General features: G+C 43.6%; 1 protein-coding gene across 1 annotated transcript; it reads right to left on the bottom strand.

Moving 5' to 3' along the window:
* Positions 1-208: 208 nt before the first annotated feature.
* Positions 209-22,656, bottom strand: CCDC77 (coiled-coil domain containing 77). Its single transcript, XM_065887679.1, has 11 exons — positions 22,619-22,656; positions 20,722-20,965; positions 17,571-17,713; positions 10,315-10,411; positions 9,335-9,407; positions 7,438-7,529; positions 6,361-6,509; positions 2,843-3,059; positions 1,483-1,608; positions 1,232-1,384; positions 209-355 (listed from the first exon to the last, which is right to left on the bottom strand). The coding sequence occupies exons 1-11, from the start codon at positions 22,654-22,656 to the stop codon at positions 209-211; spliced, it is 1,479 nt and encodes a 492-aa protein (XP_065743751.1).
* Positions 22,657-23,014: the final 358 nt, after the last annotated feature.

Genomic DNA, 23,014 nt, shown 5'->3' with positions numbered 1-23,014 from the left:
CCCCAAAAAAAACACAGAAAAGGTTAACAGGACAGCAAAAATCATAAAGCTTAGGATGCAAAAGAAGCTGATCTTTACCTTGCCTTCGTAATAATGGATACCACTACTCTAGACAACTCTGTACCTACGGTTTCTGGGAGGTGACCTTGTCCTCGCATTTCAGGAAGCAGACCTACTCCAGACGTGTGCCAGTACTAAGAAGTAAACATCAACAGAGTCTAAGTTCGTTCTCCAGGCTGAATACTTTGGACTTGAGGTTCTTCAGTTCTCCTTGTATTTTATGTGCCCGTCTGTTGCTGTCACGAACCTCACACAGGATGGCAAGATCCTGGGTTGCCCGGGTGTTGAGTGTTGCCTAGAGATTTGAAAAGAAGAAGAAATGATTACGGCAGATGCCAGAGAGAAACCAGTCATAAAGACCAGGCTCTGTTGGCTCCTTTTTATGAGTCTTTTAGTACATAGGATAGCTTCGATCCTTAGTTTAGTGACTAGCTAAAAGAAGGAAAATATGGAGTAGAATTAAGGCACAAAAGGCATGAGACGCTTTGCTTTCCCACACAATAGTAAAGGAGCCTTGAGATAGAGGTCAATCAGCAATTAACAGTGAGTAAAAAGAAGAGACCGATACAAACATTGTTAGTAAATTTGCCAAACAATGAAAGCAAGCATCTCTTCTTTTCTGTCATTAACCTGCTTGTCACACAGTGATCGTTCAGGGTGTGTGGGTGACCGGTTAAACCTCTCTAAGGAGGCACTGAGGGCAACTCGGATTCTACACAAAGCCAGGTCTGACAGGAAAAATTGCTTTTTAACTCAGCTACTCACTTTCCCCATTTGTAAAAGACAGTTCTTTGTTTCCTTTCGGCCACGCCGTGCAGCTTGTGGATCTTAGTTCCCCGACCAGGTACTGAACCCCGGCCCTGGCAGTGAAAGCGCCGAGTACAAATCACTGGACCGCTAGGGAATTCCCCGGAGACACGGTTCTTTTAATCTACTTCCTGAATTGGGCGGGATGAACATTTCTGCTGAGTCTAGCTTAGGTGGGAGTATGATGACGCCGTCATTCAATTACTTCAGTCTATTCTGTCCTCCCTCCGGCATGCACTGCTTAAACTGATTTTTGTGAGAGTGAAAGGGTGGGGATGCGGCCCAGCTTTCCTCTGAGGGGCCCTCGTGCCCGTCGGCTCACCTGCACCTCTTTTCTCCCTCTTGGTAATTCAGGATCAATTACCTTATAGAGCATCTGCTCCAAGTCTTTCAGTTTTTGCTTGAGAGCCTTAATATCTGTCTTAAAGCCTTCTACTTCCAAGACACGTCGTTTCTCCAAGGCCTCGTAGCGTTTCGTCATGACCTGTAGACGCCTCCCCATCTTGTTGGTGCGATCCTAAACACAGGGACACAGGAGGGCATTTGTGGAGCTGAGGGAGCATCCCCGCGCCAGCTGCACTGCCCACCCCGTCGCGAGTGCAGAGAACTTCACACCTTAAAGATCTCTCTCCTCACTCCCTCCTCCTCACGAATTTGGGCAAGTTCTTCTTCTAGGGAAATGCACTGCTCTTGGTACATGCTGGACAGCTTTTTCTCTTGTACTATCTTTTCCTTCAGGGACTGTAGGTCAAAAGGAAAAGAAATTAATACTCTGTTCTGGAATTCAGACTACTCATATAGCACTTAGGTAAAGAAAGGAAAGAAAGGATTTCTAGAAGTACAAAATGAGTTAAGCAACAAGACTCCAGCAAGGAACTCTGGAGAATGTTTGAAAACCTATTTCTAGAGGAATCTCTTAGCTTTTTTCCTAAAGTGTACACAGTAGAAATTCTTTAAAATAAAAAAAATATTTTTGGTTCTGGGAAGAGTCAGATAATGGAGTTCAGAACTGTACCAAGTAGGACATTACAACATACGTCTTGGGACATGTTTCTGAAGTTCTTCTTTAAAAAGGAAGAAACATCAACAACACTTAAAATACACATGTTCCATTGAGCAGCCAGAATGATCTTGAAAACACCCAAATCAGAAGTCACTTCCTTACACACAATCCTTCAAAGACATAGAAAAGCTGAGCGCTGCGTCTTCTCAGCAGGACCAGGAAGGCCCCACGTGAGGGCCGCCCCCCCAACCTCCGAGCTCATTCCTCCAGGCCCACGATGACCTCCTCCCTCACACCGGCTCTCCCCTCGGCCTCATGCTCTTCCCCGAGGTCTGTTTGGCAAGCTCAGTCCCGTTTTTCAGATCTCAGCAAAAACACCAGACTTAAGACGGTGTCCCCGTGCTTCTCTACGAAAGTACACCTCCAACGACAATATATAATCTTCATACAACCCTTTTATTCCTTAGTACCACTTCTTAATTTTTTTTTTAATTTAAATTTTTTGGGGGTTTTTTTGGCCGCGCTACGTGGCTTGTGTGATCTCAGTTCCCCAAGCAGGGACTGAACCGGGCCCATGGCAGTGAGAGCCCAGAATCCTAACCACTGGCCACCAGGGAACTCCCAGCCACTTTTTTATAACCCATCGTTTTCCTGGTTATTTGTTAATGTTGCTGTTGTTTCTCACCCATGAGAATGTAACAGCTTGTTTACTGCCCCAGAACCTAGCTCAGCGTAGGACTGCGACAGGTAATTGTTGAATGAATTTATCGAGCAAGCCATACTTTAATTTTCTGGATCTGCAAACACTGTAATGATGAGCTACTCTTTGAAACCTACTTCTTGAGGTTGCTGCTACAACAGCTTCCCGGACTAAATGGATCTTATTTGACAATTATTAGGTTCTTTGAAATTCTCTGAGTTCTTTTAACAATTCCAGAAAAAAAAAATTCTGTAAAAGATAGAGGAAACTACCTTAATGTATCCATTTTGGCTGTAATGACTCTCATGAACTGGCCAAACTTTTCCAATTTTATCTTCTTTCTTCTTACACTGCACCCTGTATTGCTTAATCTTTGACATCAAATGATCCTTTTCAAGCATCCAGGACTTCTCCTTATTTTGGTTTTCAAATTTGAGTTGCAAAAAGTCTTTGGTGCTCTCATAGAGCAGTTCCTTGGTGTGATGGAGACTAGGAAAGAATGTACAAATGTGGACATGAAGATGCTTCCATAGCACATGTGACACAGTTATTCCAAACAAAGCAAAGACACAGGTCCTTTAAAGATGGTACAATATGTAAATTCTGTAAAATATTATTAGCAGTTTTAAAAACACGCTTCATCTGTTCACTGGCAATCTTATATATGTTATTGGACAAAGTATAAGCATCGACACTGGTTCACACACTGGTCATTACAGATATTCTCCCGAGGGCTGATGTCAGGTTATATGATTGGAAGGACTATAGAAATATTTACACACAGCCTAAGTATGGACTTTTCCCAGGCATCAGACTTTACAATAAAGAACTAAACCATGGTGTTCTGAATGAAGGCTAACACGAGTTCTAAAATGTCAAAACAGCTTTGCTTTTTTCTGTGCTGTGCTCCACGTGCAAGCTGCCCAGCAACAAATCCTGGCCTCTTTTCGAAATCAACTTTCTCCGTGGCGGCGCCTCAACAACTTCAGCCCACGCAGTCTCTTCATTCTCTGAAATTCCCCATCGCTTTAAATCTACGTCCCTGCGCTGTAATTTGACACTCGCTTAACCTTATTCATCATTTATTTTTGCCCCCATACCACTAGAACAGTACCAACTACGGGATACACACAGATACTAAATACAGATTCCTGCTGACTGAGATTTAGGAAAAGGCAAATGATGTTTCCATCTTCAAAAAAGAATATCCCTAAGAGTTAGAACTCATTAGTTTAACATCAACAGCTAGAAAAATACTGTATCAAATGATCAAACTGCTTGCAAAAGGTATTAAATACCGTGAGGCAACCACTGCAGTTTTCCACTGAACAAATGTCAGATCCACGTAGTTCTTTTCATGAGTAACACAGTACAGAGATAAGGGGAAAATGATAACATAATGCCAGAAAGGTAACTGTCGCCAGAGGAATGTATATATTATGTACAGAAAATACACACATATCCTTATTTAGGGGCGTGCACACGTGTAGAAAGAGGGAGAAATTGAGTCAGTCATCACAAGGACTGCTCTTGCTTTCAACAAGTTATTTTATTCTATCTTATGTTATGGTCTCAGTTACAAACTGGGAAAGCATGATCTTGTTAGCGTACAAATGGTTTGAAAGTGACACCTAAAGGGCAGCCATTAATAGCCTTGGATTTCATGCCATTCAATACTCTCAGGATGATGAGCTAATGGAAGGAGCTGATTGTGTGCTCAGATACGCAGATGGCGCTAAACTAGGATGGTTATTAATAATCTGGAAGACAGATACAAAATTACAATTTACCGTGACAATTTAAAAATATTGTTCCCTTAAAAACCATTAAAACCCAACAAAGAGTGGAGCTGCTATGCTTAAGCACAAAACACCAAGAATAAAAACGGAGAAGTACCAGCCAGATGCAAACGTGACACTGTGCTAAAAGAAGCAGAGCCTGCCGAGGGCTGGGAGGCATCTTCTACCTGCACTGATCCGACAGCTCAACTTGAGTATCACCTCCAATTCTAGTGACCACACTTTAAAATGGAGGAAGAGACACCAAAAAAAGTCTGAGAAGACAAATAAAAAACACAACAGGACGAAGAATGCAACGTGAAAAACTATTTTCAAATGTAGGACGTTTAATGCAGAAAAGAGAAGGTGAGCTAAATCAGCAAGTCTTCAAGGATTACTTGTTGTGCACACGGGGCAGGGCAGAGGCTACAGTCAGACCCTGGGAACAAAGACACAGCTACAACAGAAGGTGAAAAGGCCTACCGCGCAGTCATGCTGGTCATCACGGGAAATGGGGGCGGAGACGTGTACCTCTGCTCGGGAAAGGTGTCAGAGAAGGGGTGCCACTGCATAGTGAGGGGCCTGCTACACCGCAAGTGCTCTGTGAACAACGGTGTTACTAGTCTGACTGAAGAATGAGGTGAACTACAGCCACAGAGGAGCAGAGACTGAGGGATGAGGCTCCTAAGGGCTGAGGCAACAGGACTCCATCAGAAGATACACGCAGTGAGGAAGCCTGCAGAGCACAAGGGGACCAGTGCCAGGAAGCACAGTTAGTTACTGCAACAATTTAAACAAGAACACAGCCTGGGCCAAGGTGGTAAGACAAACAGGGCAGAGAATGGACTGGACAGATTTCTCAGGCTCACACCTGACAGGGTCTGGAATTAGGGAACAGGAGAGCCAGGAGTCGAGATCGTCCTGAGGCTCCAAGCTTGGTAAACTAGGTGGATGTGACAGCATTAAACTAAACGGGGGGCTTCCCTGCTGGTGCAGTGGTTAAGAATCCACCTGCCAATGCAAGGGACATGGGTTCCACCCCTGGCCCGGGAAGATCCCACATGCCGCGGAGCAACTAAGCCCGTGAGCCACAACTACTGAGCCCATGTGCCACAACTACTGAAGCCCGTGCTCCGCAACGAGAGAAGCCACCGCAATGAGAAGCCCGCACACTGCAACGAAGAGTAGCCCCCGCTCGCCACAACTAGAGAAAGCCCGCGTGCAGCAATGAAGATCCAACGCAGCCAAAAATAAAATAAATAAAATAAAATGAATTACACACAAAAAAAAGAAATGGGAAAAGAATGAAGTAGCAGGTGTGAGGTGGGGGAGGGGTGCTCGTTGGGAAAGAGAAAGTTGAGTTTCGATCACAATAAATTTGAGGTGTTCAAACATGTTCGCCTGAAGATGCCTTTATGGCCCAGCTCTGGCCACTGGAAGGGACAGGAGGCTGAGGAGGGTTAGACAGGAGGGAAAGACAGGTGCTGCAGGAGCCAAGGGAGACTAATTTCAAAGAGGGGGTGATCAGAGGGGCCAGACACATAGAAAGACACTCATTACAGCTGGGACTGTGCAGAGGTAACTGGTCGCAGAAATTAAGAAATCAGTGATGACGTCAGAGAGGGCACACTTAGTAAAATGGGGGAACGAAAGCAGACTGCAGAAAGCGGGGGGACAGGCAGGCAGGTCTGGGGCAGAACAGGGGGTTCAGATGGTTTCCATTTTCTTGTGCAGGTATGTTATACTGAGTCAGGTAACACATCAGTGGAGAAAAGGACATTTCTTGACAATAAGATCAAGCTACAACCCGCAAATGGGTTGAAGGGAGTGTGTGGAATCCCCCCAGCCCTTCAGGAGAAGCATCAGCGCACCCAGGAGCCTGGAGAGAGGCGGGCGTTTGACAAGACACGTCCTCAGCGCCGGGACCCTGTGCTGCGAATGGACAGGACTGCCACCTTCTAACCCAGCGGCAAACACCTTAAGCCCACTGGCGCGCCCTCCTGAACACTCACCTTCTGGTGAGCTCTGCGACTCTCTCCCGATCCCTCCGCTGATGAGCCTGTGCTTCCTCCATGCGGATCCGCCTCTCCTCCACGAGCCCCGCCACCTGCTCCTGCGAGAGCCTGCTCCGCTCCTCCAGCTGGGCCTGCAGCGCTTCCACCTGGACGGGCCAAAGGGGCGAGGTGTCCACTCCCGCCCTCCCCCACTCACTTCTCACCTCTAAGTGAGCCTTTCTCCAGAAAAATTTAAAAACAAAAACCCCACGAACAAAAGCACAGCAGCACAACAAACAGGAGAAAAATCTCAGCTGGACTCCTCTTCACTGTCTTACAAGTGGGCTTAGGCGACACAAGAACAGACTCCGTCCACACCGAGCAAAAATCACACCAGGAAAGCTGGAAAAGCCAGTCTCCCCTACCTGGGACTCTCATCTTCTCACCATCTCCCTTTCTGGACTTTTAGGACCGCCTCCCTTTTAAGACTTCCTAGTTGCACAGAGAGAGAATGACTCATTTCTTCATTGTTAAATTTAAAAAGTAGAGCAGAATGTGTATAATGTAATTTCCTTCTCTGAGGCTGGCCGTCACAACCCCAAATGGAGCTACTGGCCAAAGGTAGAAACAGTCACTTAAGTTAATACGCCCCCTGATAAGGACAGGAACTTGAGTGCAACTAAATGAAAAATCATGGTTGCAAGTGACACAGAGAGACCAGGTGGTTAGAGGATGACTTGCTACTTTCCTAGACTTTAGAACACACGCACCAGACAAATGGACTCATCCCCGAAGGTCAGTGTATCGGGACAGACAACTGCAGCTCTGTGTGTCTCGGGGCCAGCTCCAGAGGGAGTTCTGACTGTGATGGCTTTGTGGGAGGGCTCGGCCTACGAGCTGAATGAACTGCAGGTTCAGAAAAGCACTGCTAGAATGGTGGAATACAGGGTAACGGTTGTAACACAGAACCCTGGGAAATTAGGAACCTCAGCCTTCCAATCACATGGCGTCTGGATGGACCATGTGGGCAAGGAGGCACTCGGCATGTGTGGCGCCCGAGCCAGGCTGGTGGACAGAAACGGTTGTGGTCTGTACCTGCAGGATGAGGGTCTCCACGTCCCTCTGGTGCAGCTGGGCACTCTCCTCCTTCCATCTCACTGCTGGTTTTCTCCTGCTGCCTTTAGAATCTAAAATAGAACATAAAAGTGAGGGGAGACCTTTACTTAGCTTTTCTTTCTGCTATTCAAGCATCAGCATTACCTTTGCAGAGGAGTTTGGTTTCCTTTATCTGTAAGGGAAGGAAAGGAAGAAAAAAGACAATGTACAATAACTATAGTGCTAAACTGTTCAAAGAGGAATCTCTTAAGGGAACTCTGCTAGGATATCATCTGGATAGTAATATTCATCTTTCTGAAGAATACACTACTCAATTTTCTTTGGAGTTGTCTATTTTCTTTGTAAAATCTTATTTAATTAGAAAGGGTAATGAATAAAAATACTAAGTCCAAACATTTTAGTTATAATGTGTAACCCAATTTTCAATGGACAAGATGATTTTAAAAATAAGCAACACTAAAATTGCACTAAACATAATTTAATTCTTTAGATAATTCAAGAAGCTTATTTAGGGACTTCCCTGGTAGTCCAGTGGGTAAGACTCTGCGCTCCCAATGCAGGGGGACCGGGTTCAATCCCTGGTCAGGGAACTAGATCACAAGTGCATGCCACAACTAAGAAGCCTGCATGCCACAACTAAAGATCCTGCATACCGCAACTAAACATGCCACAGCGAAGATCCTGCGTGCTGCAACTAAGATCCGGCACAGCCAAAATAAATAAATAAACAGTTTAAAAAAAAGAAGCTTATTTATTTTTTTCTTTTTTTAAATTGAGGTATAGTTAATTTACAACATTAGTTTCAGGTGTACAACACAATGATTCAAATTTTTTACAGATCATACTCCATTTATAGTTATTATGAAGTATTGGCTATATTCCCTGTGCTGTACAATATAGCCTTGTAGCTTATTTATTTTATACATAGTGGTTGGTACCTGTTAATCCCCTACCCCTATTTCACCTCTCCTCCCTTCCCTCTCCCGACTGGTAACCACTAGTTTGTTCTCTGTATCTGTGAGTCAGTTTCTGTTTTGTTATTCTCACTAGTTTGCTTTATTTTTTAGCTTCCACATGTAAGTAATAACATATGATATTTGTCTTTCTCTGTCTGACTTATTTCACTTAGCATAATGCCCTCTAAATCCATCCATGTTGCTGAAAATGGCCAACACTTCATTCCTTTTTATGGCTGAGTAGTATTCCATTGTGTATATATATACACACCACATCTTCTTTATCCATTCATCTATTGATGAACACTTGGGTTTCTTCCATATCTTGGCCATTATAAATAATACTGCTGTGAACACTGGGATGCACATACATTTTCAAATTAAAGCTTTCATTTTCTTTGTAAGAGAGTAGATCTTAAAACCTCCCATCACACACAAAAAAACAACTTGTAACCACATGCGTAGTGATGCATGTTAGCTAGACTTGCTGTGGTGAACATTTTGTAATATATACAAATATCAAATTACTATGTTGTACACTAGAAACTAATGTTATATGTCAATTATATCTCAACTAAAAAAAAAGAAGAAATAAAATTGGGATTTCCATTAAAAAAAGAGAGAGAAGGATAAGGAGACTGAGGCTTAGAGAGGCTAATTAATAGTCTGTGATTCCAGAAGTTGTCCAAATCTGTTTTATGACTTACCACCATAAGCATGTTAATTATATATTTTTTATTCTACTTCATTAAAACGTCACGGAAAGGTTTAAAAAAAAAGGCAGCTCAATAAGACCTTAGACTCCAGAGGCATCATTACAAACATTCATTATCACTGTACGGTATGAAAAGGTTTCTAATTATTTGTGCTGTGCTTTTTAATTCTGCATCAATAAGAATTTCTAATAATGTGGTTGGTACCTGCTCTGAAAGCTGAAGATTCATTCTGTTCACTTACTTCTACAGCTTGGATAGTCTTTTGGAAAATGCTGACCTGAAGAATCAAAAAAAAAAGAGAAAAAAAAAAAGGTACAGAAATAGCCTTCTTATAAATGCAATGTTTCACTTTTTAGCTTTAGTTCTGCAGATTAAACATTATTCGCAAATTAAATTGGTCAAACTTGATACAATCATATGAGGATGTCATGCATATGAGAGACCAAAGTGGACAAAGTAACAAATTGGATAAAACCCAGTGTTTTGAATATAAATTGGATAAAACCAGTGTTGGTACTATAAATGAAAAAATAAAACTTCAGGGTTATTTGGTAATACTGGCCAAAAAAAAAAAAAGCAGCCTTTGACAAGGTCCTTTAGGAAAGTAACAGAAACACAGAAGTATGAATATATAGATATGTATAAAAACTGCTCATTGAAGAACTGCTTACAGAAGTGAAAAAATGGAAATCTCAAATACACAAATATTTCTATATGAATGGAAAAAGAGCTTTATCTCTGGGGTACAGAATTATGGGAGACTGCCACTTTTATATTAGATTCCTGAAATATGTGTGTTATTTTAACAAAGACCATGCATGAATTTTGTCATCAGTATAAACAAAGATTTAAAAAGAAACTAGTACTGAAACTTGTTCCCACACTAAGTCTGCTCCTGCTGTTCTCTCTAATCTCATCCAAAACATCTCCTCTGAGCTTTAGGTTTCCAAATGGTGAAACGGGGTAAACAATGTTACTTCCAAGGTTTTTGAAAAAAAAGAAAAAAAACTCACAAAGCTCTTTGTAATTAGAGAAAATGCTTTGAAAACTTAGGTAAATGTGAGACTACCATAGCTAATTCTCCTTCTAGCTTCTTTAACAAGTACCAAAATTATTCTGATTATGGACCCCAGCTTGTATTTTGTAAAAGCCATGCCCACCCTGCTATACAAAGGATTACTTACCTTGTTGGGAGGCTCCTTATAAAAATAGGTCACTTCTCCAGTGTCTGTTCCCACAAGAGCCAAGAGATTCTGAATCTTTTTCTTGTCTTCTAGCTCCCTGCAATTCTCATAGAGAATAAGCAAACAGTGTCCAGAGTAAGTAAATTTTTGTTTAAAGGCTCTCCCTTCTGACTTTTTTTCTTTTTTTTTTTTTTTTGGTGATGCCACTTGGCATGCAGGATCTTTAGTCCTCTGACCAGAGATCAAACCCATGCTCTCTGCAATGGAAGCACGGAGTCTTAACCACTGGACTGCCAGGGAAGTCCCTCATTTATTTTTAAAGCAATGATAACCTCAAGTTAAAATTAAATAGGATTAACCCTCCTACACTGTTGGTGGGAATGTAAATTGGTGCAGCCACTATGGAGATCAGTATGGAGGTTCCTTAAAAAACTAAAAATAGAGTTACCATATGATCCAGCAATCCCACTCCTGGGCATATATCTGGAAAAGATGAAAACTATCTAATTTGAAAAGATACATGCACCCCAGTGTTCACAGCAGCACTATTTATTGAATATAATAGCCAAGATGTGGAAGCAACCTAAGTGTCCATCAACAGAGGAATGGATAAAGCTGTGGTACACACACACACACACACACACACACACACAAGGAATATTACTCAGCCATAAAAATAATGAAATAATGCCATTTGCAGCAACATGGATGGACCTAGAGATTATCATACTAAGTGAAGTGAGTCAGACAGAGAAAGACAAATATCATATGATACCACTTATATGTGGAATCTAAAAAAATTATACAAATGAACTTATTTACAAAACAGAAATAGACTCATAGACATAGAAAACAAACTTACGCTTTACAAAACAGAAATAGACTCATAGACATAGAAAACAGACTTACAGTTACCAAAGGGGAAGCAGTGGAGGGATAAATTAGGAGTTTGGGATTAACAGATACACACCACTATATATAAAATAGATATCCAACAAGGACCTACCGTATAGCACAGGGAACTCTACTCAGTATTCTTTAATAACTTTATAAGAATCTGAAAAATAGATGTATATGTATACATACATACATATAGATATACATATGTATAACTGAACCACTTTTCTGTACACCTGAAACATTGTCAATGAACTATACATCAATTAAAAAAAAGTCAGGGCTTCCCTGGTGGCGCAGTGATTAAGAATCTGCCTGCCAATGCAGGGGATACAGGTTCAAGCCCTGGTCTGGGAAGATCCCACATGCCGCAGAGCAACTAAGCCCGTGCGCCACAACTACTGAGCCTGCGCTCTAGAGCTTGCAAGTCAAAACTACTGAGCTCGCGAGCCTAGAGCCCGTTCTCCGCAACAAGAGAAGCCACCGCAATGAGAAGCCCGCGCACCGCAACGAAGAGTAGTCCCCACTCGCCGCAACTAGAGAAAAGCCCACACGCAGCAACGAAGGCCCAAAGCAGCCAAAAATAAATTAAAAAAAGGAAAGGTCAACAGAGAGGAGTCAGCATCTGCAACAGGCTCCAAAAGGTTAATTAACTAAATTAAATTAAATAGGATTTATCTAGACCTGACCTCTAACTTTTTTTGAATCTTATTTTATTTTTTATACAGCAGGTTCTTATTAGTTATCTATTTTATACCTATTAGTGTATATATGTCAATCCCATGGCAGTGACTGAGGCCTGCTGTAACTGAATCGCAGTTCAACTTCTGCCCACTCAGACTTCCCTTACTCCCTCACAGGTGGTTTATTCCTGAGAGCGCTCGCCAACACACCTCCTGCAAGCAAATCTCCACCGCAGAGTTTGTTTTCCAGGGAACCCAACCAAAGACAGTTGATACCAGAAATGGACCAAGGAAGCAAATTTTAAAATGGTATTTCAGAGCCTGTGATACGATGTGTTACAGAACACAGTGTTCTTAGGAGCAAGACGGATGAGTGATCAACAGGGTATAGCTTAAGCAATTAAATAAAATTAAGATGGCGGGGGGGACTTCCCTGGCCGTCCAGTGGTCAGGACACCGCACTTCCACTGCAGGGGGCATGGGTTCCATCCCTGGTTGGGGACCTAAGATCCCACATGCTGCGCGGCACAGCCAAGAGAGAGAAAAAAAAATGGGGCAGAGCTGGGGGCTGTATATGCTATACAAACTCACAATCTCTGACCCATTTTCCATACCTCTGCTAGTTTTAAGACCCAGAGACTGTTACCTAAAGGAGAAGCTGTATCTCCCAGGAAGTAAGACCTGGTGATACCACAGCAAGTGTACATTGTAATGATTCCCTCATTACCTCCAAGGGCTTAAGCCATTTATTCAAGTAATTGTACACTGTGGGAAAGGAAATACCCAGACATTTCAAGGATTGCTGGATACAGAGTCTCAGCTGACACCTGGTGACGTGAGCATTATCTAGGGCATTTGGGAACCATGCAATAAATGGAATTTTGGTCCAGGTCCAGCTCAAGCTCAAAGTGGGTCCACTGGATCCAGACCCAGTCAGTGGTCATTTCCCCCATCTCCAAATGTATAATTGGAACAGACATAACTGGTAGCTGGCAAAGCCTCCAAATTGCTTTCTTGGTTTCTGTGCTAAAGCAAGTGGCAGCCTCTGAAACTGCCCCACCCCACCCCAGCCACGATGGCAAATAAAGACCTAAAGGATGCAGGGGTGGAGGTCCCCATCAAATCCCCATCAATTCACAAGTATGACTCATGCAAGACCACACAGTAACAGTGGGCTACTACCAAGTAGGTCCAATTCCGGTGACTGTGCCAGATGTAGCAGTAGTTTTGCTAGAGCAAATTAACTTGGTTTTAGGTACACAGCGTGTGGCTACTGATTAAGCAAATGTATTCCTTCCCACTCGTAACAGGACCAGAGCAGTTCTCATTCATGTGAGGGGAACAACAGTATACTTTTACAGGCTTCCCTAGGACCTCGTTAACTCTTCTGCTCTCTATCAAATTTGTCCAAAAGGACCTGGATCTGGCCATTCCACGCATCATATCAGTTCGCTACTGAGATATCCTATTAAATCAGACTGGATAGACAAGAAGTGGCGAGTGTGTTAGAACCTTACATGGGCTCTAAAGGGTCAGAGGTAAACCCTACGAAGCACACCAGTGAAGTTCTAGGAGTGTGATCTAGGCTTGCCAGGATACTGGCAGGGACAAATCCCTGCACCTCACACCAACCACCACCAAGAAGGAAGCATAATGCAGGAAGAGCTCCTCAGCTTCTGGAGACAACTTTTCCATACTTTGGAACATTACTCTGACCCATAAATCAGGTGACGTGGAAGGTGAGCTTTCAGTATGGCCCAGGGAAGCTCTGCATGAGGTCAAGGCTGAAACTATTAAGGAGATTAAATCAGTAAATCAAAAACCTCGCAACAAAGAAAAACCCTCGACCCGACGGCTTCAGTGGTGAATTCAACTAAACATTTAAAGAAGGACTAACACCAATCATTCTCAAACTTTTCCAAAAACTGAAGAAAAGGCGACACTTCCTATGAAGCCAGCAGTGCCCTGATGCCAGAGCCAGACAAACATTACAGAACTACTACAGACCAATATCCCTTATGAACATTGATATAAAAATCCTCAACAAACTATTAGCAAACTGGTATTCAGCAGCATATTAAAAGGATTATACATCATGAGTAAGTGGAATTCATTCCTGGAATGAATGCAAGCAAGCATGGTTCAACATATGAAAATCCATCAAAGTAATACAGCACATTAACAGAATGAAGGAAGAAAACATACGATCATCACCTGATACAGAAAACGCATCTGACAACATTCAACACCCTTTTGTGACAAAAAATTCAACAAATTAGGGATGGAAGGAAACAACCTCTGCACAATAAAAGCCACATATGAAAAACCCACAGCTACCATCATACTCAATGGTGAAAGACTGAAAATTCTCTTCTAAGACCAAGAACAAGACAAGGATACCCATTTTACAACTTCTATTTAACAAAGTATTGGAAGTCCTAGCCAGGGCAAGTAGAGAAGAAAAAGAAAAGACACCCAAGTTGGAGAGCAAGAAATAAAATTACCTTTGTTCACAGGTGACACGATTTTATACATAGAAAACCGTAAGGGTTCCGCAAAAAACTCTTGGAACTAGTAAGTGAATTCAGCAAAGGAGCATAACACAAATTCAACATGCATTTCTATACACTGTCAACAATCCGAAAAGGAAAGTAAGAAAAGAATTTGATATACAATAGCATCAAAAAGAATAAAACATGTAGGAATTAACCAAGGAAGGGAAAGACTTACACACTGAAAATACTGCTGAAAGAAATGAAAGAATAAACAAGTGGGAAGACATTCTGTGTCCATGGTCTGGAAGATGCAACATTAAGATGTCAATATTACTCAGAGCAATCTATAGATTCAGTGCAATTCCTATAAAAATCCCAACATTTTTTACAGAAATAGAAAAATCTACCCTAAAATTCATATGGAACCTCAGGGGACTCCAAATAGTCAAAATAATCTTGAAAAAGAACAAAGTTGGAGGGCTCACACTGCTTGATTTCAAAACTTTAGTACAAAACTACAGTAATCAAAACAGTGTGGTACTCCAAACAACAACAAAGGGAATTCCCTGGCAATCCAGCAGTTACTACTCTGCACTTCCACTGCAGGGGGCACGGGTTCGATCCCTGGTCAGGGAACTAAGATCGTGCATGCCATGCAATGCGGCCAAAACAAAACAACACACACACATATACACACACAAAACAGTGCAGTACTGGCATAATGACGGACAAATAGACCAACAAAATACAATAGAGAGACCATAAATAAGTCCTGCCTAGATGGTCAAATGATTTTCAACTTTCAATGGGGAAAAAGTCTTTTCAACAAACGGTCCTGGGAAAACTAGGTATCCACGTGCAAAAGAATGAAGTTGGACCCTTACCTAATACATATACAAAAATTAACTCAAAATGGATCAAAATCTAAATGTAAGATCGAAAACTATAAAACTCTGGGCTTCCCTGGTGGCGCAGTGGTTAAGAATCCACCTGCCATTGCAGGGGACATGGGTTTGAGTCCTGGTCCGGGAAGATCCCACACACCACAGAGCAGCTAAGCCCGTGTGCCACAACTACTGAGCCTGTGCTCTAGAGCCAGTGAGACACAACTACTGAGCCCATGTGCCACAACTACTGAAGCCCACGCGCCTGGAGCCAGTGCTCTGCAACAAGAGAAGCCACCACAGTGAGAAGCCCGTGTGCCACAATGAAGAGCAGCCCCCGCTTGCCTCAACTTGAGAAAGCCCGCGCGCAGCAACGAAGACCCAACACAGCCAAAAATAAATAAATTAATTAATAAAAAAAAGAAAACTATAAAACTCTTAGAAAAAAACATAGTGATATTGGATTTGGCAATGATTTCTTGGATTTGACACCAAAAGCAGAAGCAATAAAAGGAAAAATATACAAATTGGACCTTATGAAAATTAAAAACTTTAGTGCATCAAAGAACACTATCAAAAGCGTAAAATGGCAACTCTCAGAATGGGAGAGAACACTTGCAAATCACTTATCTGATGAGGGATTAATATCCAGAATATATAGAGAACTCCTAAGACTAAACAACAGCAAAAAGCAACTCGATTCAAAAATGGGCAAAGGACTGAAATAGACATTTCTCTAAAGAAAATATACAAATGACCAATAAGCAATGGAAAAAATGCTCATCATCAGTAATCATTAGGGCAATGCAAATCAAAATAACAATGAGATACTACTTGACATCCATAAGGATGGCTTATTATTAAAAAATGGAAAACAGGGACTTCCCTAGTGGCGCAGTGGTTAAGAATCTGCCTGCCGATGCAGGGGACGCGGGTTCAAGCCCTGGTCCGGGAAGATTCCCACATGCCACAGAGCAACTAAGTCTGTGCACCACAACTATTGAGCCTGTGCTCTAGAGCCTGCAAGCCACAACTACTGAAGTTCACGCGCCTAGAGCCCATGCTCCGCAACAAGAGAAGCCACCGCAATGAGAAGCCTGCGCACCGCAGCAAAGAGTAGCCCCCGCTCACCACAACTAGAGAAAGCCCGCGCGCAGCAACGAAGACCCAACACAGCCAAAAATAAATAAATTAATTAATTTTTTAAAAAAATGGAAAACAAGTGCTGGCGTGCTTTAGAAGAAATTGGAACCCTTGTGCACTGCTGGTGGGAATGTAAAATGGTTCAGCCACTGTGGAAAACAGTATGCTGGTTCTTCAAAACAAATAATTAAACACAGAATTAGCATTTGATCCAACAATTCCACTTCTGGATAGATACACAAAAGAACTGAAAGCAGGAACTTGAACGGGTATTTGTACACCCATCTCCAGAGCAGTGTTATTCACAACAGCTAGAAGGTTCAAACAACTCAAATGTCCATCAACACGTGAATGGATAAACAAAATGTGGTGTATACATACAATGGAATATCATTTGGCCTTAAAAAGGAATGAAATTCTGACACATATGTTGTACAATGTGGATGAACCTTGAAAAGATTATGCTAAGTGAAATAAGTCAGACACAAAAGGACAAATACCATATGATTCCACTTATATGAGGCCTAGAATAGTCAAATACATAGAGACAGAAAATAGAAGAGTGGTTCCTAGCAGCTGGGGAAGGGAAAATGGGGAGTTAGGGTTTAGTGTTTGGGATGATGAAAAGGTTCTGGAGGTGGATGGTGGTATGGCTGCATGGTGACGTGAATGTACTTACTGATATTGAACTCTACACTTAAAAATGATTAAAATGGTACATCTTAGGTTAAGTATATTTTACCACAATAAAAAAAAAGTGCACTGTAGTGGATGCCATGGGACACTGCTCAGATGCCGCCCTCAGGACCAAGATGCCCATAACCCGGGAGCTGCCCTTGACTGAAGGGGGCTGCCTCTCCCGAGCTTATCTCCCTGGTGGCAGCCTGCATGCAATGACTGACCACCCCCTGTGGGGTTGGCTAAGGCCTCTGTTACCTCGGTGGACTCTATCACAGTTCAGATTCTCCCTCAACCCCAATCCGCTCATAGCTGTTCTTCCTAAGAGCCTCCCTGCTAACCATCGTGCAGGCAAATCTCCATCTCAGAGCCTGTCCCCTGGGAATGCAACCTAAGAGAAGGACCACAGAGAAATGTGTCTTGTTGAGCTTGATTTAGAAATATACCCCCGACATTTCCCTTCTCTCACTTGGTACCTGATTCGCAGTCGGTCATTTTCTGAGTAGAGGCGTAAGACATGCTCCCGCTCCTGGAAGAGGCAGACCTGCACGTCGCTTAGAGCTTTCTGCAGCTCAGCAATCTCTTCCTCCCTCTGCTGCAAATCCCATTCAAGTTTATGCTGGGGAGAAAGTTAGTTGAAAACACACTGGGCTTCATAGGAGTATCTCTCGTTGGATGCAGCAGTCAGTTCATGTAGAAATATCACAAAGTGGATGGTTTCAACAATACAGGATCCAAATGACAACAACAGGCTGTGTACAGACAAGTTTAAAACTACAAAGTGAGCACGACGTTTGCATTCAACATCAGAGCTCTCACGGTTCCTTTTACAGACAAGAGAACCCAGGACGCCACATGATCCACCTGTTCTAGTCACACTTTTAATGCTTTCTGTGTAAGAAGCATTGTTATGAAATTCTGGAAAACAAAGATGAATAGGTATGATTCTTGCCTACAGAGCTGAGGAATTGTGTGGGGGGACAGACATGCCAACAATTAAAATGCAAGAATTATTTAATGGAGAAGCACGCACGGTAAAATGGTAGAGGGGGAAGGTACGGCAGGAGAAGAATCTCTGGAGCCTGTTGGGGAAGTCAGAGTCCACCACCAGAAAGCTAAAGCCTGAAAGGAAGGCCGTTAGAGACAAGCAGAGGGCAGTGCTCTCGGGAAAGAGCGTGGTAAACCAGCACGAACCAGCAAAGAGCCGGAAATGCTTGGCCGACCACGAGGACCTCAGCATCACTGGAGTGGAAAGTGAGAGGCGGCCGGGGCGGTGTGGCGCTGGAGGCTGGGACCGTGGAAGATGCTCAGGTGAGATGAAACTGGAGTTTGAATAGTGCGGCAGCAGTAGTGATGACGTGGCTGGAAGGGACTGAGCGACATTCAGGACGCAGAATCAATGGGTCTTAGCGAATGACTGAATGGAGGGCTGGGCAGAACTGCAGGCAATGACGCCAGTCACGAAGCCACAGAATAAAGAAAAGTTAAGAGACAGGGGTGAATGGAGGGAAATGGCAGTGGTCTATGCGCATGCATGGGCGGGGAGAGGAAAAGGAGGTTCGTTCAGATACAGACACACCACCCTGGAGCTCAGGAGGAGAACGAGTCAGCACTAGTTACCTGGATGTCACAGCCCCATAGGCAGCACTGCAATGCATGGATAAAACGAGACCATTTACGGTGGAAGCGGGAAGAACTTGGGAAGACTAAGGAAGGAGAGCTGTTAACAGACACTGAGAACCGGTCAGAGAGGGGGACAGACACTGGGAAAGAAAAGTGACACCGGAATCAAGACGGGAGCAGTTTTGGGAAAGGAGACGTCGACAGTGACAAACACTGCAAAGGGCACAGAGAGATGAGGCAATTTTGGCAACAGGTCCTGGAGTCCACAGGTGGAGCAGCGAGGACAGGACCCAACCACAGTCAAGGAGTCGCCGAGTGGGTGAGGAAGTCAAACTATTCCGGAAGAGTCGCTGGGAAAGAAGGCGCCTCCCCGCTGAGTAGCTGGGGGTGCAGCTAGAGGGGTGCCTTTCTCTTTTGTTGGGAAAGACTTGAATCTGTCCATATACTGAGGAGGAAAAGCCAACGTCAGGCAAGAGGTTAAAAACAGAACACAAAGGGGAGTTCCCTGATGGCCTAATAGTTAAGATTTGGGGCTTTCATTGCCACAGCCCGGGTTCAATCCCTGGTCGGGAAACTGAGATCCTGAAAGCTGTGCAGCATGGCCAAAAAATAAATTAAAAAACAAACAGAACACAAAGAGGCGAGGTAGCAAAGCAGGGTTTCTCAGGAAGGAAAGGGGGGTGGGGAGTAGAGAAAGTGCTGGATCGTTCAGCTCACTCTGGTCCCTGGATCAGTAAGGAGGAGGAGATGGATACGGACGCAGGTGACCGTGTGTGGATGGGCAGGAAGCTGGTGTTCCCTCTGTGAACTGGGAAGCAAGGCTGCCTGAGGAGAGAGGGAGCCTGCGGGCAGGAGCGGAGCAGTGAAGGCAGGGCACAGGCGTGCAGGGACGGGGCGCCGACCACTGATGGGTAAGAAAACTGCCGCGTGGTGACTGAGGATACACATGATTTGTTTACCGTGAATTTATCCTGTAATGACCTGTGACCTTCCTAGGACAGTGGTTCTCAACTGGGGTGGTTTTGCCTATGCCACCAGGAGAAATCTGACGACATCTGGGGGCATGTTGGACTGTCACAACTTGGGGGTGGGGTGGGCTACCGGTATCCAGCGAGTAGAGGCCCGGGATGCTGCTACACGTCCCGCATACACAGGACGGTCCTCACAACAAAGAATCATCAGCCCTCACATGGGTAAGGCCAAGGCTGAGAAGCCCTGCTCCAGGACACAGGTGGTCGAGGATGGGGTTAAGCCACAGGGAGGGCTTCTGCTGGGCAAGGGGCGCAGATGAGCAGGGCCGTGTGCAGGGAGTACAGCGACTAGACTACTGGAGAGAAGCCCATGGGCTTCGGGTTAGAAGCGGGACACGGTGGCCAGAAGCTGCCCTGCTGCCCTGAGCACACTGAGAAGCCAGGAGCTGTGGAGGCGACACCGAAGCGAAGTCAGGTGTGAGGGAGAGAGAACCAGAGGTGCACAAGAGGCTGAGACAAAGAGTGAAGACTTTAGAGATGGAGCACTTTAGGGCATCGTGATCCAACGGGGCACCCAGACGGTGGGCAGCTCAGCTGGGGTGGAGGGGATCAAAAGAGGATGTTAAGGACTTCCCTGGTGGCGCAGTGGATAAGAATCCGCCTGCCAATGCAGGGGACATGGGTTTGAGCCCTGGTCCGGGAAGATCCCACATGCCGCGGAGCAACTAAGCCTGTGCGCCACAACTACTAAGTCTGCGCTCTAGAGCCCGCGAGCCACAACTATTGAGCCCACGCGCCACAACTACTGAAGCCCGTGAGCCTAGAGCCTGTGCTCCGCAACAAGAGAAGCCACCGCAATGAGAAGCCCACGCGCTGCAACGAAGACCCAACGCAACCAAAAATAAATAAATTAATTAAAAAAAAAAAAGAGGATGCTGACACGTGTACTGTGACACCAGCTGGCACTCGAAGGCCTTCTCAGCAAGGGACAGGCTCACGCAGAGTGCACGAGGGTGCACCGGCTCCTCCTCACCTGCCCTTCGCAGGCCTCTCTGTACAGCTCCAGCTTCTTCAACAGGCCCTCGTTTTCTGCCTCACACTCAGACATCATCTTCTGGTAATATTCCAGAAGCTCCTGAGAAGGGCAGAGGACGGCCAGACGATCTTCCACTGAAGGCAAGGGAGTTGACTGCACAGAATCGGAGAAAGACACCCCCTTCCAAATGGTGGGGCCACTGAAGCCACCGGCAGCCTCCTGCTTGCGGAGAGCCGTCAGCCTGTGTGAGATTAGGAAGGACACGTTCATAAACTGTCTGGACATTTATGAGATGTTACAATTTCTTAAATTAAAAATCAGGTTTATGTCCTTAAAGTGCTTATAATTAAGGTGCTCACAAACCTTGAAAGTTTGATGTTACAGGTTTGTGAATAATCTTATGAACTGCTTTCCAGGTATTAAAGGTTTAAGGCTGGATTCAAAATACAAGTTAGAGAGTAAAAAAAATCATTAAAAAAAAAAAAAAGGAATATCAACTAAGTAAGACCAGATAGTGACAGTCAAAGATTTGATACTCTAAGACATACAGCAATAGGAACTTATGTGCTGTTGATGGAGTGTAATTTGGTGAAACTACAGACAGTAAATTGGCACAATCTAGTAAAATTGCAATTTCTTTTGTCTGCACAGACATATGAGGTAACACATACAAAAATGTTCATAATAACATTATTCGTGACAACAAAAACAGTAAAGCTCCCAATGTCTGTCTGATAGGATAGTGGATAAACTATGGTATGATTCATACAGTGGAATATTCTCAAAGTTATAGAAACTATGAATTACAGATACACGTATGAATATGAATGAATTATCCAAACATTAAATGCAAAAATGTATGTAGATGCATATACAGACGATATTGTCATTTACGATTAGAACATGCATAATGAAACAGTTTATTTTTAGGGGTAGTTATATAAGTGGGAAAACTTTTAAGGAAGGGCATGATAAAGATTCAGGATTAGAAAATACAGGCTAGTCAGTAACCACACGACCAATCAGACCCTAGTCTCTAGCATCAAAGACTTGAATTACATGGACCAAGACCAGCCAAGATCAAAGGCTAATCAAAGGCTGGACCAGAGGGATTTTTTGTTTGTTTGCTTTTAGCAAACAAGAGACGTAAGCTGAAAACAATGAAAGTTAGAAAACAAATGATACATAAGTGGAGAAATCCTCATGTGAGAATTAATCCACTTTGGCTAACTGCCTGCAATTTATTATACAACAACAAAATAGACCACAGAGTAGAGAAAGTTTACACCAGAAGCCAGAGTTGTAGCTAGTGAAGGTTACGGGCAGCGCTTTCAATAAGTGAGCACGCACAGGAAAGACATTAAAATCCACTTTCAGGTAGCATGAAGAACAAATATTTTCTCAATCATCAAAAGCTCACAACAGAAATATTACTGTACTTAGTTTCATGTTTTGAAAAGGTGTTGCCTTATAACTCTGGGATATAGGTTAATAGATAAACTAAGAGGTATTTCTGAGATTCTGCAAACGAGAGTGTGGCAATGAGGATGGAGATGAGGCATCATGCAGGTTGACACAGAGGCAGAGTCCAAAGTCCCCTGTGTTTGTCTATTGGTTGTTTCCCCTGTAATCCAAGGGTCCACTGGCACCGTATGAGGCCCACATAAAATGCCTGTATTCTTGTGTTAACATTTACTGCCCACATAAAATGCCTGCATTCTTGTGTTAACATTTACTATGTCCTAGTTTTTAATCTAAATTCCACATAATTAGAGAAATGAGGTCTAATATAGTCCAAATCCAAAACTCTTCTAGTTCCTAAGCCAATGTGTACTAAGGTGACAGAAGTCTGGATTCTTTATTTCAACAGCTCAAAAATAAGCAAATGTCTTACTTTCTGCAGACAGGAGATTGCGTCGGGGTAAAGTTCATGCTGTCCTTTTGCGTCGGGGTAAAGTTCATGCTGTCCTTTCCCACCTGTCAAATACACAAAAACTCAAAATGAGGGGTCAGGAACAGAAAAAAAGTACAGGACGTACAGACAGGTCCCTCCCCACCAGCATCAGATGTGCTTCTGACAGCATCAGAATGTGATGTTTTATTTTTTGTTTATTTATTTATTTTTTTTGCCACACTTCTGGGCATGTGGGATCTTAGTTCCCCGACCAGGGAACGAACCCGTGCCCCCTGCATTGGAAGGTGGAGTCTTAGCCACTGGACCACCAGGGGACACCCCAGAATGGGATGTTTTAGAATGTAGTATTCTTGAAAGTAGTTCCAAATCCTGAAA

The sequence above is a fragment of the Phocoena phocoena genome, chromosome 11 (assembly GCF_963924675.1).
Source record: "Phocoena phocoena chromosome 11, mPhoPho1.1, whole genome shotgun sequence".
Taxonomy (NCBI): Eukaryota; Metazoa; Chordata; class Mammalia; order Artiodactyla; family Phocoenidae; genus Phocoena; species Phocoena phocoena.
Note: the sequence above shows the minus strand (reverse complement) of the source record. Positions and strands in the feature narration are given on the sequence as shown.